At 38.8% G+C, this 19,771-nt stretch overlaps 1 protein-coding gene and 1 long non-coding RNA gene across 2 annotated transcripts in view; one reads left to right on the forward strand and one right to left on the reverse strand.

Moving 5' to 3' along the window:
* dock2 (dedicator of cytokinesis 2) overlaps window positions 1-13,478 on the forward strand; it is a 91,546-nt gene extending 78,068 nt beyond the window's left edge. Inside the window, exons 35-51 of the mRNA XM_003444683.5 lie at window positions 1,253-1,293; window positions 3,429-3,519; window positions 4,383-4,490; window positions 4,895-4,984; window positions 5,930-6,034; window positions 6,567-6,708; window positions 7,110-7,191; window positions 7,322-7,406; window positions 7,775-7,861; window positions 8,099-8,275; window positions 9,941-10,024; window positions 10,150-10,287; window positions 10,753-10,880; window positions 11,041-11,248; window positions 11,412-11,517; window positions 12,147-12,286; window positions 12,767-13,478. Coding sequence (XP_003444731.1) covers window positions 1,253-1,293; window positions 3,429-3,519; window positions 4,383-4,490; window positions 4,895-4,984; window positions 5,930-6,034; window positions 6,567-6,708; window positions 7,110-7,191; window positions 7,322-7,406; window positions 7,775-7,861; window positions 8,099-8,275; window positions 9,941-10,024; window positions 10,150-10,287; window positions 10,753-10,880; window positions 11,041-11,248; window positions 11,412-11,517; window positions 12,147-12,286; window positions 12,767-12,829 — 1,875 coding nt within the window. The 3' untranslated portion in view covers window positions 12,830-13,478. The remainder of the gene's footprint in view (window positions 1-1,252; window positions 1,294-3,428; window positions 3,520-4,382; window positions 4,491-4,894; window positions 4,985-5,929; window positions 6,035-6,566; window positions 6,709-7,109; window positions 7,192-7,321; window positions 7,407-7,774; window positions 7,862-8,098; window positions 8,276-9,940; window positions 10,025-10,149; window positions 10,288-10,752; window positions 10,881-11,040; window positions 11,249-11,411; window positions 11,518-12,146; window positions 12,287-12,766) is intronic.
* LOC112848271 (uncharacterized) lies at window positions 12,944-19,152 on the reverse strand. Its single transcript, XR_003222306.1, has 2 exons — window positions 18,929-19,152; window positions 12,944-18,084 (listed from the first exon to the last, which is right to left on the reverse strand). It is a non-coding gene; the product is annotated as an uncharacterized LOC112848271 (long non-coding RNA).
* Between the last annotated feature and the right edge of the window lie 619 nt (window positions 19,153-19,771).

Below are 19,771 nucleotides of genomic sequence, written 5' to 3' on the forward strand. Positions count from 1 at the left end.
TTCCTTTCATTTCCAAGATGCAAACATGTAAAAAAAAATCATAATTTGACAGATGGATGCGTCTGTGTTTGAATAATAATGTATAATAACGCTTTATTTCCCCCCCCCCCAAGGTGGAGGCTGCTGGTACATGGCAGGAGTGTTTAGTTTGTAGCCTGTGGCAGCTGCCCATTAGCTATTCTGTTTCATTCGTTTGGCCAGCTGAAAAAAATCCTCTCGGCCCACAAGCAGGCACTAATGCACTCCCCTATCCGTACCCCCCAGGCTAACTTCACTAAGGAATTATGCACGCAGGCACAATCACACACGTATTTATTCTGCTCCTTCATGCAGATGAACTCTCAAAACAAAACAAACTTATTTGAACATATTAAGAAGTACACTCAAAAGGTTTGCAGTATATCATTGTGGTTTCATTTTTCTTTTTCGTTACACATACTGTACACTATATCTACAATATACTAGTCATACATATGTGTAGATTATTTTAAACAGCTATCACTTGCTGTGGTGTTCTCTATAAAAGATCCATAGAAAGCTGTACTTCTACTGTAAGTTGTGTTGCATTTAAAAGACAGGTGTACTGCTGCAAATCTTTACTTGTCTTCTTGCTGGGTGGCCTATATAAACAAGTTAGCGCCCTAAATTTAAAATTCATTCTCCAATAAATAATAAATCTTACCCTTGACAATATAAAATGGTTAGATGGTCTACTGTGGAAAAATTGACTGTAATTTGTCACATTTGTGATTATGTGTATGTGTCTGTTGGTGCTGTTGTGTCTATTGGCCTGTGCTAGTGATGGGAGGTGAGGTTACATCAGTTCGTTCCACTCCTCTGTTCACTGTAGATATCATTAAACTTAATTAAACTGGGAGTTTGTGCAGTTTATCTAGCACACTTGAAAACACACACGCTCCCACATTAAGGCACAAGCAATCAGTATTATAGTATAGTACTGTAGTATAGTATAAAATAGGATAGTGTAATGTAGCATAATGTGGTATAGTGTTGTGCTGTAGTGTAGTGTTGTAGTGTAGTGTAAAGTATAGCATAGAGTAGTATAGCAGATATTATTGGATAGTGTAGTGTGATATAGCATGTTATGGTGTATAATATAGTATAGTATAAATGTAGAATATACAGTATAGAGTTTCAAAACCTGTATCAGTTAAATATGCATATGCATGCGAACACAGGCACACATATACACAAAAACTACACTAACCAACCCCGCCTTCTGTCTTTGCAGAACTTTTACAAGGACATCAATCGTGAAGCGATGTATATCAGGTATTTACTTGCTGGATTTGACTTAAATGGTGCATGTCTGTGTTGTATGCAAGCTGTGCATGTCTGTGCGTGCGTTCGTCTGTGTGTGTGTGTGTGTGTGTGGCTCTATAATCTGACAAGGGATTATATGAGTTCCACTGAATTAATGTCAAAATCCACAGGATCAGCTCGGCCTGACTGGAGGGAGAGAGACATGATGAGTGTGAGGGAGGGAGAGGCGGAGAGACAGGGAGAGACAGAACCATTTGTATGAGAGAGAGAGAATGAGCGGGACAGACAGGAAAGGGAGGAGGAGAGGAAGTACAGATCTAGTCAGGTCCCGCAGTGCACTTCTGAGTATGGCTTTTAGACAAATTAGTTATCTGTATGTGTGAATGTGAGTGAAAGTCAGTGGTTGATGAACTGCCTTGTCAGCTCTGTGGATAATACAGTAACATTTAGCTGGCTGGTTTATCGGTGTCAGCCAACAAATATATTTTAATGCAAATAGACATTTTATGTCTGTGTTATATAATTAGTCACAATGTAATGGTGCGCTTACATAACAATAGATAATGAAACCCAAAACTAATTAAAATTCCCTTTGTGCTGCTGCGTACAACCCAAATCAGCCACATTGATGAAGCACATGATCAAGCTTCAGATTTAAACTCTGTCATCGTTTCAGAATCCTATGAAAGAAAATATGAAAACAAACTGCACTGGACTCACCTGGCTGTTTATGTTTGCGTCCCTGGTGCATATGAGTAATGTCTTTTTCTCTAAATGCAATAAGTTGAAAACTGCATCTGCTCCCTTCGCCAAGTTTCATTCTGCTATACATACACGTAGTACTATTCGCCATATGTGCTACATACTAGTCACTGAAGCTTGTAGCTTTCTGTAATTACTTTTTCTTTGTGTAGCTGTCTCATAAGAATGTGAGACAGCTAGACAATTCTACCATGTAGGAGATGTGAGCAATGCATCCATTCCCTTTGTAATAGGATAGAAATGTCCTACTCATTGATGTCCTATTGATATTTTACAGGGGTTTTTTTTACAGCATGAAGATACTGCTATACACTCATAACCTTCCATAACCTGTATTATGGAAATAGGACACTTCTTATATTGTTCTATTCCAGGTGCAAACAACAAGATGAAACTTACTTATTTGTATCAGACAACACAGAGTATAGAAGAATAAAAAAGATGCCTCCTGCTAAATTTGGCTCATCAAAACCCTTTCAGTTTTGAAACGTGCGGGTAAAGTGAAGCAAGAGAAGGTGAAAAACAGGATGCCAGAGAACAAATGAGATGAACAAACGACTCTAAAATAATAGTCAAACAGATTGAGTAATTAATGTAAGTTGCGAATGACTTGGGACTGAAACTTTTCTGTGTTTTTGTTCCCTTTTCTGTTTGATTTGACACCCAATGACTAGGCTGTCATAAACAACTTACAGCCATATAAATTTCCCACCTGAAAATTGTTATATCTGAAAATGCGAGGAAGGAAATAGCAGGTGTGACATAAAAAAAAGAATAAAAAACAAGGAAAGTGAGACTGTCAACATTTAGGCAGACAAAATAAGCAGTTGTCCTGTGAGCCAACATCTTACGTTGCAAGCAGATATGGGACTGTTCATTTAAAAGCATCCAGAAAACATTTCTTTTCCTGCTTTGTCATCAATGGTTTAGCAACAAAGTCCAGCCTCTGGCCATGTGGAGAAATTTTCTCTTGACAGATGCAAGATATAGATACAACAAAACAGATCAAAACTAAAAGCAGTAGCAGTAAAAGCCAGTCCTCCAGGTGACAAGAAGTAATCCCATTTTTCTCCTTGTCAGGCCTATAAAACATTATAGGCCTACAACCATCTGTCAGACCATTATAAGACATATGCTAAATTGTGCTCTTTTGTGTGTGTGCGTGTTAAATGACCTTTTGCTTAGTACATATTTCAGGGTATCTATCAGTGTGTTTGTGGGTGAGACAGTGAGAGAAAAGAGAGAGAGGAAGAGGGGCTAATGCTTCCTTTGCAGGTCTTCAGGTTGCCCAACAGTGGCATCTAGTGGAATAAGGTTTAATTCTCTTGTTTAAAGAGTGCGCCTTCTTTCTTTTCTTTTTTCTTGTACTTGTGTGTGCATAGGTACCTTTACAAGTTGAGGGACCTTCACCTGGAGTGTGAAAACTACACAGAGGCAGCGTACACACTGCTGCTCCACTCTCGCCTGCTCAAGGTGGGGCAAACACTCACACACGCATATGAAGGCACATATCGTTGTTTAATGCTGGCCCCAGTGTCTTGTTCTTCTTAATCACTTGCCACAAATGAGACAGTTTTGCATTAGCTGATAAACGGTTGCTACGTCGCTGGCCTCCAAATGATGAAGCGCCGAGTTTAGTTTATGGCATTGCGTCATCTACTGCAGCTACATCGCTATGGTGATTGATGCCGTGCACTTGCCCAGTGTGTGAGGATGTGCGTGTATGAGTCTGAGTCTGTTTGACCTCTCGTGTCGCTTCAACTCTTTTATGAGACACATGAATTTGAGCATCTCCTGCTCGTCATCTCCTCTGCGTCTCTCATTACATCAAAGCAGTTGAACTCTATTTAACATTTTTTATAATCTCCATTTATCTGCAGGGTCAGTCCTGTCATTCCGGTCACACTACTGGAAACAACAGGCTGGAACACACAGCATGCTATAATCTTTGCTATCCTAAGCAGATTAGACAGTTTTAAAAATCATGATGTACTGTTTTTTTTTTCTAAATTTAATTCTGTGTAATTTATGTAATAGAAGATAAACAGTTGTCTCATTTATATAATAAATGGGCACTGTGCTGCTGTTTTTGCACATGCTCCGCTTAGGACTAATATTGATTTATTACAACAATGAAACTGTAAGCTTTAAGTACTTCTTCTCCCTTTGTTCCTCTGTGATAAATGGCACAGCAGAAATTAGAGTAGTCCTGAAGGCAAAGTTTTTCTTTTGTTTCAGCAATATCAAGTTGGGCCTCCCTTCGGAAATATCTCATTTTGTTTTTATCTTTGTCTTTTCTTCCATATCTCTGTCCTCTCTCTCTGTCTCTGTTGCAGTGGTCAGATGACATGTGCAGTCAGTTTGAGTTCCACGGCTCCCAAACGCAGCGACAGCTCAAAGAAACTCTCTACGACACAATCATTGACTACTTTGACAAGGGCAAGGTCGGTATTGTTTCAGACGATGTCAGATTTTGCTTAGCTGTGATGATATTGAGTGATTAATTGAGTGCTAATTAGCGCTCAGTTACATTAATGAAAATCCTTGTGTTGTTGTTCGTTTTTATCTTCTTTTTCTTATTTGCTTCACTCGAGGATATCAGAGATATCAAAACAGATATCCTTCAACCACACATGATCACTGTGCTGTATGTTAGTGTCACATTCATTTTGTATTCTCCCCGAGTGTCTCATGTTCTCTGAAGCTGAGATAGAGACTTCCTTCCACTCCACAGAGACTTGGACACAGACATTTTCATGATATGAATTCCCACCACGACAGCTGTGCCCGATTTATTAGCAGATGGTGTAATGAAGGACACTTCTGTTTCTTTCCTTTGTGTGCTTAGATGTGGGAAGAGGCCATCACTCTGTGTAAGGAACTTGCAGAGCAGTATGAAAATGAGATCTTTGACTACGAGCTGCTCAGCAAGAGACTGGTAATACATTACAATCACAGGAGTTCATGTCTTCTGTGCAGCATTCATGATTGCATGTTTTTCCCCTTTCCCTTTTATAGATGTTTTAGATGTTTTTGGGGTTTAGCGTGGTGTTTGAAAGAAAGAAAGAGAATTTATCACGTCTTTGATTAAGGGAGTGCCATCCTATAATATAATAAATATGTACTGTCATCCAGTAATTTACTTTGGTGCTTGGCATATCATATTACAGTTTAAAAATAATTAAAATCTTTGTAAACTTTGTAAACTGTCCAGCATCCCATATCTATATTCTAAATTGCACACAGTAATAAGTTCTTATATAACCTCTGAATATATTGTTACGTCATCCGCACCCTCAAACATTAACAGCTATTTTTAAAGCTTACTCGGCATGTCAAATACTCCTTTAAATCAAGCTTTTTTTTGAGCTTATGGCGTGTCATAAATATATGACCCCAAAATTCTGATTCTTCATTGGCAGTCTTCAACTACTTCAAATTCCTCCCGTCCCTCACTTTGTCGTTTCAATCACACTTCTGCTTTTTTCATCTCTTGCCTCTGCACCACAGAAGAAGTGATTCTCCCATATACTAACTTTTGGTTTAGCACCACCTTCTCCTCTATCTCCCCTTCACTCACCTAACTCCTTCCACTCCCCGAAGAGAATCACACATTTCCCAACAATGGAAAAATCTCTCCCTCTCTTTATATGACTGCAGCAGAAGCTCTCTCGGCTAATGCTGAATTTATGTGGTTATATAAATGACAGACATTGCCCTTGGATGGGGTGTGCTTTTTTTCCCCCTACATCTATCACCCTCGCAGGCCCGGCATTCTGCTGAGGGTAGCTTTGTCACTGGCATGAGCTGATTAAACTGCCCACAGTGCACATCTGAAAGTCTCCCTTGGACACATCCTCTGTTTCCTTGTGTCTCTCTACAGGAAAAACAAGCCAAGTTCTATGAAAATATTATGAAGATCTTGAGGCCTAAACCAGACTACTTTGCAGTGGGCTACTATGGACAGGGCTACCCTCCATTCCTCAGGGTTTGTATTTTGCTGTGTGTCGCAGTTCAGTTAGAGAATACTTCAGATTATTACCAGAAACACTCATAAAGTAGATATTAAGGAATTCACACCGTTTACAAAATCCTAACTGTCTTCCATTAAAAAAACCAAAAAAAACAAAATGTTATTGGCAGTGAAGCTTAGCTCTTTACAGTTTTTTTTAAAACACACCAGCAGGTATCTAGCAGAGTGGGACATACGATACCCTCCGGAAACATTTTGGATGTGTTGATTGCAACAGGCTGCAGAAATAAAAATTTGCAATGATTATTGCTTCTGCCTTCATCATGTGTGTTAATCTGCTGTGGTAATGAGTAAGACAAAGTCAGTACTCAGCTTATAAGAGGGCAGTCAAAGGTGGTCAGGTACAACTTTTGAGTCTTTGAGAGAATTTCAGTGTCTCTGCCCTATTGAAGGGAGTTTAAATAGGCAAAGAACTTTCCTATGAAGATAAGCTGGGTCTTAATCTTTATTATCGGTATTAACACTGGTTTATTTCCCCTGGCTACAGAACAAGGTGTTTATCCACCGTGGTAAGGAGTATGAGCGCAGAGAGGACTTCCAGAACCAGCTGATGAGCCAGTTCCCCAGCGCTGTGCGTCTCAACACAACCACCATGCCAGGGGACGATATCAAGAACTCTCCACTTCAGTGTATCCTTCAAGCAGCGTAACACACTCATTCAATTACAGTCATATGTAGATGCATATTGAACATAGAAAATTTTAATATTCTGCATGGTCTACAGTGTTCACCAGCACACTAGCATAGAAGTCATAAAATATTCACATGCAGCACCTTCGGGATTAAGTATTTGGGTCACTGAACACATTTGAAAGTACTAAATATCCAGGGACCTTTTTACCCAGAACCACAGTAAATCTTAACCAGCCATCAGATCTCTGTGTATCAAACTAACATTTCATTTTAGTTTACTTGTCCTGTTCCTTTTGATGCACTTCTGTATGAACACATCCCTCCACTATCAGTTTGTAAACTCACAGCGATACTGAGAATCTGTCCCTCATGTTTATTTCCGAGCAGTCTGAAACAGATATCCAGTGTTTCACAGTCCAGCCAGTCCTCGAAATCCCTCCTCGCCTGAAGAACAAACCCGTTCCTGACCAGATCATCAAGTTAGTGCCATTCAAGCTAGTGCTTAAAAATGAACTGGAGGTTTTAAATATGTACACCTAATGTATATTGTGCCTCCTTTTGCATGATTTTGTCCGTTGTCTTTGTTTGACTCATTTCTTTCCTCTTCAGCTTCTATAAGTCCAACTATGTGCAGCGCTTTCACTATTCCAGACCTGTGAGGAAAGGACCCGTGGACCCAAACAATGAGTTTGCTGTGAGTTATGTCTTTAAAATGAAATGTGTGACCACAGGGACCATGAAAGCATTTCAGGGGCTTTTGTACTAGAACTGTTATCAGTCTGAAACTGTGAGTTTCTAATATATAAAATAATAGGATTTTATTCAAAGGCAGGATTTTTGATATGCTGAGGCTTGTGTTTAAAGGTTTCAGATGAGCTCTTGAGATGCAGCATCAGATTCAGGTATTACTGTGGTGTATGATTAGATTAGAATAAATGAGATTGTGCAGCAAGCGTCTGTTAAGATTTCATGCTTCAATGCAAGATATGATATCAGAGTATTCATAAGTGGTACAGATTTATCTGACAGCTTCTCTGTTTTTATACTTTTTTTTTTTTTTAGTCCATGTGGATTGAGCGCACAACCTTTACCACTGTCTATAAGCTGCCTGGGATCCTGCGCTGGTTTGAGGCAACTGACATGAAGCATGTAAGTCTACAGGGCCATGTTTGTTCTCCATGTTTGACCTGTATGTTTGCTGTAAGTTATTATCTCCAGTGCAATGCGTTTCACACTTCAACACCACTGATTACAGGGTTTTTTTGTGTTTAATTTTTAAAGGTTTTATTATACGTCTCCCACATCCAATCTGAAAACTCTCCATCCATCCATCCACCTTCATTCCTTTTTCTTCTGCTCTTTCTGTGTGTCTGCCTCCCTTTCCAGACTACCTTGTCTCCTTTGGAGAATGCCATAGAGACCATGGAGTCAACAAATGAGAAGATTTTGACGATGATTAACCAATACCAGTCTGACTGGAGCCTTCCCATCAACCCTCTCTCCATGCTGCTCAACGGCATCGTTGACCCAGCTGTCATGGGTGGCTTTGCAAAATATGAAAAGGTAAACTTTCAAAGATCATCACTAATATTACAAACCCAGTTCCAAAAAGGTTGGGACGCTGTATAAAATTTAAAAAAACAAAAAAAAAGCAGAAAGCCGTGATTCTGAAAACTCAACTAAGACCTTTTGTTATTTAATTTTTAAAAATTAACTCATTTTGAACTTAATGGCAATAACACATCTCAAAAACTTTGGAGCGGTGGGAACAAAGGGCTGGAAGAGTAAACAGAAACAGACCCTGAAACAGATGGAGGATTATTTTGCAACTAATTAGGTTAATTTTCAACAAGCCAGTAACATGACTGAGCTTAAAAAGAGTTTATTTGTGAGTTTCTCAGAAGTAGGAGGGGCAGAGGCTCAACAGCTGGCAAAAAAAAAATTGCATCTACAAATTGTGTGTAGTGGTTAACACCTTCACCTTACACACAGAAGATCCAGCCTCAGGAGGTCACAAGCTAGTGTGGCCTTAGACGTGATCCCAACCCTGGCTATATTGGAAGGTTTCATCAGGAAGGACATCCAGCATAAAAATATGTGCCAAACATACAGATCCATCTGCTGTGGTAACCTTTTGGGGAAACAAAGTACTTTAGTTTAAACCAGGATTTCTAAAATGAAAAGCTAGTACCTGCAGGAGACCTTGGAGAACTGGATGAGATGCATGTGTTTTATTAAACACGTGTTTGTTAAAAAAAAAAAGAATCAGTCCTGCATAATTATTATTATTAGTTTGATACAAAATTTAAGTTCAGTAAATACCTTTTGTGTTCAATACTTTCAAGTCACAATTCGCTATCATCACCTGACAACTGAAAGTAATAAGCACAGTCACATTTACTGTGAGCATAAAGCCAGATTTTGATATTTTGTGGCAGACAAAAGGAAATGGATATGTGTTCAAAATATAACAAAAGCGATCCACATATTTGTTTGAGTCTTCTTTTTCTTTCATGACTCTGAAACAAAGCAGTCTTTAAAGACATTGCCTGGAAAAGAGTTTGATCTCTACAGATGTTTCTTATTAAATATTAAGTAAACTTTTTTTATTGCTTTTAGTTCTTTTAGAAAACCTCGCTGTAGTGGAACTTAAATGCATAGCTTAGGATGCCGACAAAAAAATTGGTTTTCTGTGAATTTTGTGATGTCTTTAAATATTTGAAATGTAGCAATTAAGTGCTTGTAGATACACATTGTTTTTCATTAAATCAGATTGAGAGAGAAGAAGTTTGAGAACCACTGCATAAAGCTGATATATTGAATTTTTATTGCCATTTATTGTAACACATACCATGTACAGCCAAATAGGGGTTGCAAAAAGGACGAAGATTCACCGTAACAAAGTAAGTCCTTTAACAGATATCAGAGCTTAAGACAGTGCTCTCATGCAAGACTCGCCTCTCATGATGAACTTAAATCCATTAAGAAGAAACTCTTTATCACCTCCTGAGGCTCTCTGAATATAATCAAAGTCAATTTCTGCAGTCCAAATGACATTAAATGAAATGTACTTATCTGGCTATCATTTAAGTACCTCCACACACACCATTCAGTATTGTAATATCCCGCATAGGATGATAGTAAGTTACCATTTTGCTAGCTGGTGAAATAGTAACTGACTTATATCATTTTTTAAACGAGTGTTATATAATATTTCCTCTGTATCAGGCCTTCTTTACTGAAGAGTACACCCAGCAGCACCAGGAGGACAGAGACAAGCTGCTTCGCCTCAAGGACCTCATCGCATGGCAGGTACTTAATACACATTCTCAAATACATGTACACAATATATATAGCCATTACTTTTATGTGTGTGTGTGTGTGTGTGTGTGTGTGTGTGTGTTTTTCTGCTGACACCATGACATTTTTATTTCCAGATCCCATTATTAGGTGGAGGAATCTCCCTCCATGGGAAGAGAGTGACAGACGACTTGCGTCCTTTCCATGAGCGCATGGAGGAGTGTTTCAAACAGCTGAAAAAGAAAGTGGAGAAGGAGTACGGAGCGAGAGAGTTGGTAAGCTGAAAGAAAAATGTAGGAAAATCCTAACTTTTCTACTAAAATATGATGCTTCCGTAATCCAGAATATCTATTTTTCTGCAAAGCTGGACATGGAGCTGCTGTGGTAGAGCAGTGTAGGGCTAATTAAGCTGCAAATTAGCTGACCCAAGCGAATTTAAAGATCAAAGTACTCAGAAAACGCTGTGAGAAGAGTGTTGATGTGGGATTTGTACCTTTTAAATTTCTCTACAACCAGAACAGGGTTTGGATGGTTTTAACGGGGGCAAATGTGGTCATTAACTTGTAATTGGCACTGCCTTTCAGGAGAAATTAAACAAAACTGGAGTAGAGTGATGATACACCGTTTTAAGAGTGATTAGGCTCAGTTTGACCTTTTTCTTGTTCTTTTTGTTTGAGATGTTCTTTCTACAATATATTTTTCGGCTAATCTACATATTGTTCACATTTGTCTCTCTCCAGCCGGACATGGATGAGAGAAAGTCTACTCGTCCACGCTCCATGCTGCGATCATTTCGTCAGTCCGTCATCTCGATTTCCTCACTGCAGGGATCCGAGTGTGGGACGCCAACCAAGACACATCCAGACAGGTAACATGCACATTCTCGAAGCCCTACTGTGTCACAAGAACCCCAAAATAACACTCATTTTAAACTGTATAGATGAAGTCTTCATGAAAAAGCGTCACGCAAATATGATAATCAGCTTGGATTTTAAATGTCTAATCTAAACCTTCCTGCCCCCACCCAGGGACATTCCTCCTGAGTCTCCAGTCTCCTGGAGCTCTGCCACCCTGCCACGCTCCAGTGGCAGTGTTAGTATAGGTGAGGAGGGGAGTGTGATGACAGTGGGTGATGCAGAGGTCAAAATGAGGAAGAGTAAGAAGAAGAAGAAAAGGAGCAGCATGATCTTCATCACAGAGGAAAGAGAACGGACCAGTACACTGGAATGCAAACGGGTGAGAATTAGTGATGATGGATAGGGATGTGGGGAAAATGTGAGAAAAAGGTACAAAGACAGAAAAGAGGTTAAGGTTGCATGTAAAGACGTGATTAAGTAATAAAACGCTCCGTTTCTGTGAAGTGTAGTCTGAGTTTTCTGTGATCTTTGTCTCCCTCTAGTTGTCCAAGAAACAGGAGTTCCGCAGTGACACCAACTTGTCTGAGCCAAATGAAGTAAATGTGGCGCTGACCAATGCCAACTCAAGATCCCTGCCTGCCATCACAGGTGACACACAAACCCACCTGGTGTGATGGAATTACTGTGACTGAGGTGCACAAAGTCAAAAAATCATGACCTAAGAGGAAGTGCTGCATTTTTCCTGCTCTGGAAAGCTGACTCAAAGAAAAAAGAGCACAAGCAAGGTCATGATAGGAGAAATACCTTGGCATGCTATGGTGTGCAATAGAAAAAGGGAATGCTGGGGAATGCACAGTAACAACTTGCCCTAAGACACACTCTGATATAAGGCAGCAAATCAGTTTGAATGTTGTATTTTCTCAAAAGTATGTAATAGTTGCATCTGGTTTATCTGATTGTTGTATTTACACACCCTTGCACTGGTGAATCAGGCCACAATTTACTGATGCTTCGCTGGCCTCCTGCCTTCACTGAATCAGCTGAGACAGCACTCACTGCGGTGTTAATACACTACTACAAGCTGCACTGCCTCACTGAAGATACAGCACTCACAGGCCCCCAGTGTTGCTAGGGCACACAGGTCATCGGCAGAACACCTGCGGGAGCCCAATTAGTCACAAAAAATCGCCTGGCTACAGTGCGAGATCTGCTGTAAAATTGTAATCAGGAGGACACAAACACTACATTCTTTTTTTCCTCTCCCTCTTTCTCTCTAGGCCTGTCCTTGTCAGTGGCAGGAGGGGCTGAGGAGGTGGAGTCCTCCAGAGCCAGGAGGGACAGTAAGAGCATGTCTGTGTGTGACCGAACAGCAGACAGACGTTCAAAGGGTGTCATCAACCTGTTATTCAAGTCCAAGGTAGAGTAATAGCCTGTTTAAGTTAACTGGGTTTAGATTCAAGAATAAGTGCTTCAGTTAAAAAGAACAGAAATACACCTATTTACTTTCTTACTGCTCTTATCTTATCTGTGTTGATATCTGATATCTGTATCAGGTTAGGAAAACACTTAATTCTTTATATGTTTTAAACTATTTCCAATTTTAATGTCAAGGTAGGTTCACTGGCTGCTGTTTGGCTTCATATTTAATGTCCAGACATGAGTGATGTCAGCTGTATACTACCTCTTAGTAGGAATTCACGAATATATTTTTCAGAAGATCTCAGACCTTTTCTTTAAAAGAAGTAGCACTGAAAATCTATCTCCAGCATGAGTCTCTTTCGAAATTATTCCAAGCAGGAGCTCAAAACCTGCTGATATGTTTTATTTGAGCACATTTCAGGTCATTTTTACCCTTAAGAAAAATCCCTGATTTGACGTTATGTGTTTGTTTCGGCAGAGCTCCAGAACAGAGGAAGTGAAGCCCAGTGATACAGTCAAAGAAAGCGACAGCCATTTTTGAAATGTATTATTTTCATTTCTTGTCTTCTTTACTTATTTGTACTATGCTTTTTTTTAAACCAAAGACCTGTAGCTAAATCCACAATTATACACTGACTCACACAGTCTACTTGTCTGTCTCAATGTTGCTGTTGCCTTAATATAATTGATTTTACCTATCAGTAAAGGCTATTTTTGTTGTGTGACCTTTTTCCTGGCAATTTAGATGATTCCCAGTGAAGCTAAATGCCATCTTACAGCTTTTCAATCAATTCTGCTTCTACAAGAATGAGCAAACACAAACCATCCCTCCGACACACTTGATTAAAAGCTTCTCATTATACGGCTTTCAGCATTGTTGACACTGAAGTTAATGAGAAAATAATAATTCTATAAAGCACAAAGGTTACTGTGTCCTCCCAAAGGACTTAAAACTGGAACTTGTTGCCACAAGACTTTGGCACTGATACAACAAATGGGAAAGTCTAATAAACTCAAATAGAGTCAACAAACTGTGAAACTCATTGTACAACATCAAAGCTGTAGGGTTAGGGTTACCCCAATGTTGAGTTTGTGTTTCTGTATGAATTCTGTTGGGAGTTACTTTTTGCATTATTTGGTCACATTTTTTATACCTTTCTTTAAAATATAAAAATAAATGTTTAAGTATATTTCCAGTTTGGAATTTGTTTTGGTTTTTTTGCATCACTGTTTTCACGGAGAGATCTACCTGAGGAATACTTTAGGTGCTGGCTAAATACCAAGTTTTATAAATGTTAGAGCCGCTTCTACTCTTTATGCTAAAATGAGTAAATCTCGTCTTTAGCTTCATGAATTAACAGCTTTTAATTTAAGGTGGGCAGAGATTTGACTGTAAAACAAATGAAGCCAATGCTTGAGTGCCAACAACTGTAGTTCTTTGAATGACCACTTGGGGCAGGCTGCAAAAGTCTTTGGGGCCCTATAGGGGCTTTGGAGCCATAGACTCTCATGTTAAAATGATCATATTTCAGATCGGAAATAAACATGATTATAGCGTCTTATGAAAGGCTGTTTTAGACCCTGTCCACACCTGCAAGAGTATTTTGGCAAATGCAGCCTTTTCCATGTGTTTTGGCCTTTTGTAGATATGTAAACAGCATTTTAAGTTGGTCATGGTTAATGTAAATATAGGAAGGTTTGTGGTTTCAGGATTGTTTCCTTGTACCGCTTCCTCAGTTAGGTTACTGTTTGTAGTTTTCTGATTTATGTCTAGTTTACTTGAAGTTCTGTGTATACCAGTATTTATTCTAGTATTATGGGTTTCTTGATATTTTAGATTCTAGTTTCAGTCAGTATATTTACAGTTATTGTTATTGGATTCTTTATATTTTGATTTATTAGTCTTGCCTTCCCTCTGTCATCCTCTTTCTTGTCAAGTCTTATTGATTCCCTGTTTAGTGGCGTCCTGTTTTATTTTGATTGTCATTTATTTCTAGTGTCTTGTTTTTTGCAGTTTTTATTAGATGTCATTAGCCTACAAGTCTACAGTGAAGGAGATCGTTGATTGGTCAAAAGTCTAGCCATCACTGTATCTGTGTGTATATATAGGCCTGCCAACGCCCTTTGTCAGACTATTTGTGTATCCGTTATAATGTGTTCCTCATGTTTCCCTACTACTTCTGCATTTCTGTTTCTTGCTATTCTGAAAATCTTGCGAATACGACAACTCAAGAAGGAAGGCAGCTAGAATTTTTAAAGTTATACCATAAGTGCATGTACTAAAAATCTGAGATGAGTTCAAATTCTGTTGACCTTGACATTAAGGTCAGAGGTCAAGTTTTCTTAAAATTTTGTGAATGCGACAACTAGAGAACGAGGCGACATAGGTTTTTGAAATTCACACCATATGTGTAAGAACTAGGAGGCTGGAGGATAGCATAGTGGCCGCCAGTTTTTTTAGAGTCTGCATTTTGGGTTGTAATTCACAATGCATGACAAGGTCATTGAGAACAGGAGTTTTAGAGAAACTCCTTCCAGGGTAGATGTTTGCAGAGACTCGGTTTCTGTGTTTAGATGTGGACATAGAAGATGGAGAGGTTGTCTTGTATCATCAAAGATTCACTGTATTGCATAAATCAATGCAATGATATCATGTTGGCAACATCCATCTTTTATGTACTATAAGCAGCAGGGGGCCTAAGAGATGCAAACTTTGCTGGAAGGCACTTTTCAAAGTTAACGTTGAGTAATTTGTAGTCCGTATTGATATTCCAAGACACCAATCCAGGTGTTCCCCAAAGAATTTGTTCTCTGAGCTAGAGAGAGCATGGATAATGAATGAACAGCCCCAGATCATCCATTCAGCTGGGGCAGTGCGTGTACAGCATCCAGGTTCTGAAGAACTGTACTGACCCAGAGGAAGAAAACAAAACAACATGCACCTAGGGTGGTGAGCAGATTTCCTCTGTTCTCCTACAGCAGAGAAAAACAAAACACTACAGCCTTCAGGCCTGTTGTAGCATCGCTTTTTAATTTCTTGAACCCCTGGGATCTGCCTAACGTACTCTGAAACAACACAACTAAACCCTTCAAAATCCTGACAGATTATGAGTAAGTGAAGTCAGGAGGGAGCGCAAGTCTTCCTTTCTTTGCTGACTGTAGTGACATTTTAATGAAAACATTAAGATTAATTGTTAAAGGTGCAGACAGGGCAGCTGCATTTAATGAATAGAAATTAGTTGCAATTGTAGTCCTAAATAAACAAAAGGGCCTTATGTTAGAAAATATCATTTATAATTTGTTTTTTGTTTTTTTCCATTATTGGCAGATGTGGATGAATATCTCATATTGTATTTCCTCTTTGTTCTCTTTGAGCCCTATCTGCGGGAGTGCAGACAGTCAGTAGGTTGTAAAGAACAATGGAGATATTTCTCCTCTTCCTTATTAATACTGCCATTATCTGGTGTCACACTGACCACCAGGTTTCTCCATGGCCAATTTAAAGTTGCAGAATAACCTTTTAAACTCATTCCTGTACTCCTATACTTCAGTCTGGAGTGTGAATTTTCAGACAGAACCATAGCCCCGTGACCACAGAGTGATTTCAAACCGGAGTCATGTATCTCATTTATGCAAAAAAGGATGGATTGGGTTAGTGGTGAGGGTAAATGATATGCTGCGAATTCCCATAGGAACTAATAGGACAGCACTGCTTGACTGATTAACAGACTGCTTCACACTGAAAAATGCTAAGACTTTTCTGGAACGTGTGTAAAGTTACCAAATTACACGTTGGTAAAGTCTGGTGCACAAATGGAGAAGTGTTCCAAACATTGCATTTTGAAATGGAGAAGCCTCAGCAACCTGTTTGGAAATATGACTCATTAGTTATGGCCTGTGACAGCAAGAAGCACGTCAGATTAATGATCCTCCACTGTGGCTCCTTTAGGACTCCTGATGGACAAACCAATCAAAAGCACAAACACACAACTCCTGTTATAATAAGTGTTGCCTGTAAAGACACTTTGCGGATGAAGGTTTTATTAGAGGTGTCACTGTGGTTGGTACTATAACTTGGATGTCATATTAACTAGTGCAACTTATGTGCTTAGGAGACATATTTACAGTGGATCTTGAAGACTTGACATCAAAGCTTCAGGGCTGTATTTCCTTAGATGATACTGTGAATAACACACACTAACTATCAGTGTTAAATTGTTTTAAGTATGAAAAAAAATATCTCAAACCTGAAAAAAAACCTTATAAATTCAGCGTGACTGCCTTTCTTTTAACTATGTGTATCTCTGAGTCACATTCATGGGTGTGCTTGTGTGCCCTCAACAAAGGCAGGAAGCATTATTGACACATTACGTTTTTCTCATTCTTTTTTTCTTTAGCTTGTAATTCTGTCATTCATTCACCGGGGCATTTCCAGGGGACCAAGAATATAACAAGGTGTGCCCACATGAAAAAAAAATACAAATAAATAAAGATTATTAAATCAGGAATTCCAGATATATTTAAATTACTCAAAGTACTCATTATGTGGAAAGATGCTTTTCATAATTATATGCATGGTACAGTATTATTATTCTGTGTTTTTTGTTAATATTGCAGATGTTGATCATTTTAATTACTTAATATAATGATCCAGTTTATCTGCAAAATAGGAAGTACTTATTTGCTCACAAGAGGTCACCACGTGTTGGATTTGGCACAAATTTTTAAGCTGGTTGTCCTTCCTGGCATAACCCCTCGCAGATTTGTGTGTCCTCTTGGTCGTGCACCAGGAAGCTTTCTTTTATTATGCAGGTGTGTCAGCTACTACACTATGAAACCACTGTAAGTGACTAAAGCTTTAAAATTAATAATATGAATTGCAAAGTGCAATAATTGTATCTAAAATATAGTGGAGTAAAAGCAGAAAGCAACATGTCATAGAAATACTTACAGTACATAAAGTACAAGTACATTAAACCTCAGTTAACACCTTCCAGTCCTATTCATCCTCTCATATAATTGTGTTGGGGACTTTAAGATTAAGAGTAATTGTGGTTGTTTTTTTTAAGTCTCCACTAATAAACTGTAGGCACAGAACTTAAGCTTGACTGGAGATGTAGTTCATTTCTAAGCTTTGGAATGATCAAATTACATGGTGTCACGCTGCACATGACATCATTCACTTTACTAAAGGAAGCACCATTAAATCAAATACACAACCATTTATCTGTTGACATCACGTTTTTTTAATTCAAGACCTAGATATTACTAATGATATTTGTACAAAATGTAAATGAAATTGTCCTTGTAATGTTAAATTATATTGTCATATGGCTTTTGCATGTGGAATGGCGTTGGAGGAGCATCTGGACACGATCCTGTCATTCACATAAAAGGAAACGTCTAATGAATCAGTAGACCCATACAAATGAAAAGACACAAAGTCTAAACACACATTTTATAAAAGATTTCAGTACATAAACAAACCGTAGCTCTTTAAATATTCCCCACAGAGCTAAATCCATCAAGGATTTCTAAATATGGGTGAATTATTTTAAAGTGATTAGTTTCAGGGACAGCACAGTTGGACATAAAAGGCTCTTTAGTTTATTTAGGATGGCGTAAAATAGGCGGTAAATTACAAATGCACTGTGGGCTTTTCAGTATCTCTCCACACTGACTGCTGGTGTAGACAGTATCACTGGGCCTGAGATCAGGGGGCTGTTCCATGCTGTTGAAGCTCGGCTCTGTATCAGTCTGACTGCAGGATGATGGACATGGCTGAGCAGCTCAACTCTGTCAGAATACATAATGAATGAGCAGTTGATGGCAAAGTAATGATGGTGATAATTGAAAAACAGTAATTCTGACATCTATTGCGGTCTTGGCAGGCTCATTTGCAACTAATTTCAAGCAAATTAGAGATCAGACAATTCCTTCTTGAGCACTGTCATCGCTGTTGAAATTATGGCAGTGCAAAGATATACTCGCTACTGTGCTTATTGTCACTAGCAGAGGCTGACAGGCTGATGTGAGCGTCAAATGCGATTATAATCCTAACCCACTAGGGGGTAGTAAAACATTGTTTTAAGGTGTAAACGGTTCAAGTCATATTAATCACTAAGCACTGGCGTGGTTTTTGTTAATCCTTTGGGGATATAAAGTTTTTAACTCTTAGAATTTTTTTAGTTAAAAAAGAAGAAGAAGAAGAAGAAAGTCTTCTTCTGATATGGCGCAAGACTAGTGAGGGAAGTCGTACCTGTGATTTCAGCCTCCACGAAGAGACAGAGACTTTCTTCACATTCCCCACATCTTTTATTTTTTACCCAAGATGGCAGCCGTTCAGCTAAGTTATGACCGGTAAATAAACACTAGATGGAGTGATGTGAGGCACACAATTGTGCACATATTTCTCTATATTAAGCACAATCACGACAAACACCTTTTAAATGACTGATAACAGAATGTAATATAACATTATAAACTTTTCTTTAGTAGAATAGTGTCTATATACAAAATATCTTACTCTCTCAGTCTTGTGTTGAACCTTCAGTTAAATGGTTAAAATGAGGTCTGGACTTTTTCCCACTACAAAATAAAACTTTGGCTCAAGGACAGTTTTTCCATTCCAGCAGTTTACCTTTGGTCAGCAGTGTTGCGAACTACTTTTCACCTGTTCCAGTCAAGGTGTTTAAATTGAATCCAGAAGTATGTAGTAGCTGGAGTTGAAGTCAGCTTAGGTCAGTGAACACTATGAATATTTGTCACATTAAAGAGTTTGTCCTTGAGAGAGAGCTGTTGTAGAGCTGAATATTACTGCAGTATGCAAAATCCATTCATATTTCCCAGCTTTTTACATATATATATATATACACATATATATATATATATATATATATATATATATATATATATACATGCACCTTTCTCAAGATGCAGTAATATCAACTTCAAACTCCAGCCTGTGGAGGGCAGTGTTGAAATGTACCAGCGGTGAGACCGTTACTGTATTTATTTAAGCTTAAAACACAGAGTGCTGAATAACCTACACAACTCTGTAAATCCAGACCGATAACATGCTAGTTATCAGCAATCCTTCCCTCCTTTTCACTCTGCGATCTTTTACTGTTGCTGCACTTTTCTCCTCCTGCCTCTTTGTAATTGCCTTGCTCTAACCCCCCCTCACTCGTATCAGCCCCTTTTTTTGCCCTCTTTCTGATGCTCTTGGTAGTCTCTCCATCTCTCTGACAGGTTTTGCAAAGAGCTGATAGGGGAGCAGAAAGTGGAACAGTGCTGTGAGTTTTAATGGGGCTCCCTGATAATCCCTAATCTGACAGCTCATCAAAGGCGACCATGCTGTTCACATTCTGTCTTTCAGGGATCATTTGCCAGGTTGCATGTTAATGTAATGTAAAACAGTCATCTGTGCCTACAGCTTTGATAGTGTGTATTGCTTATATAGCACATTTACTGTATGATTATT

The sequence above is a fragment of the Oreochromis niloticus genome, linkage group LG2 (assembly GCF_001858045.2).
Source record: "Oreochromis niloticus isolate F11D_XX linkage group LG2, O_niloticus_UMD_NMBU, whole genome shotgun sequence".
Classification (NCBI taxonomy): Eukaryota; Metazoa; Chordata; class Actinopteri; order Cichliformes; family Cichlidae; genus Oreochromis; species Oreochromis niloticus.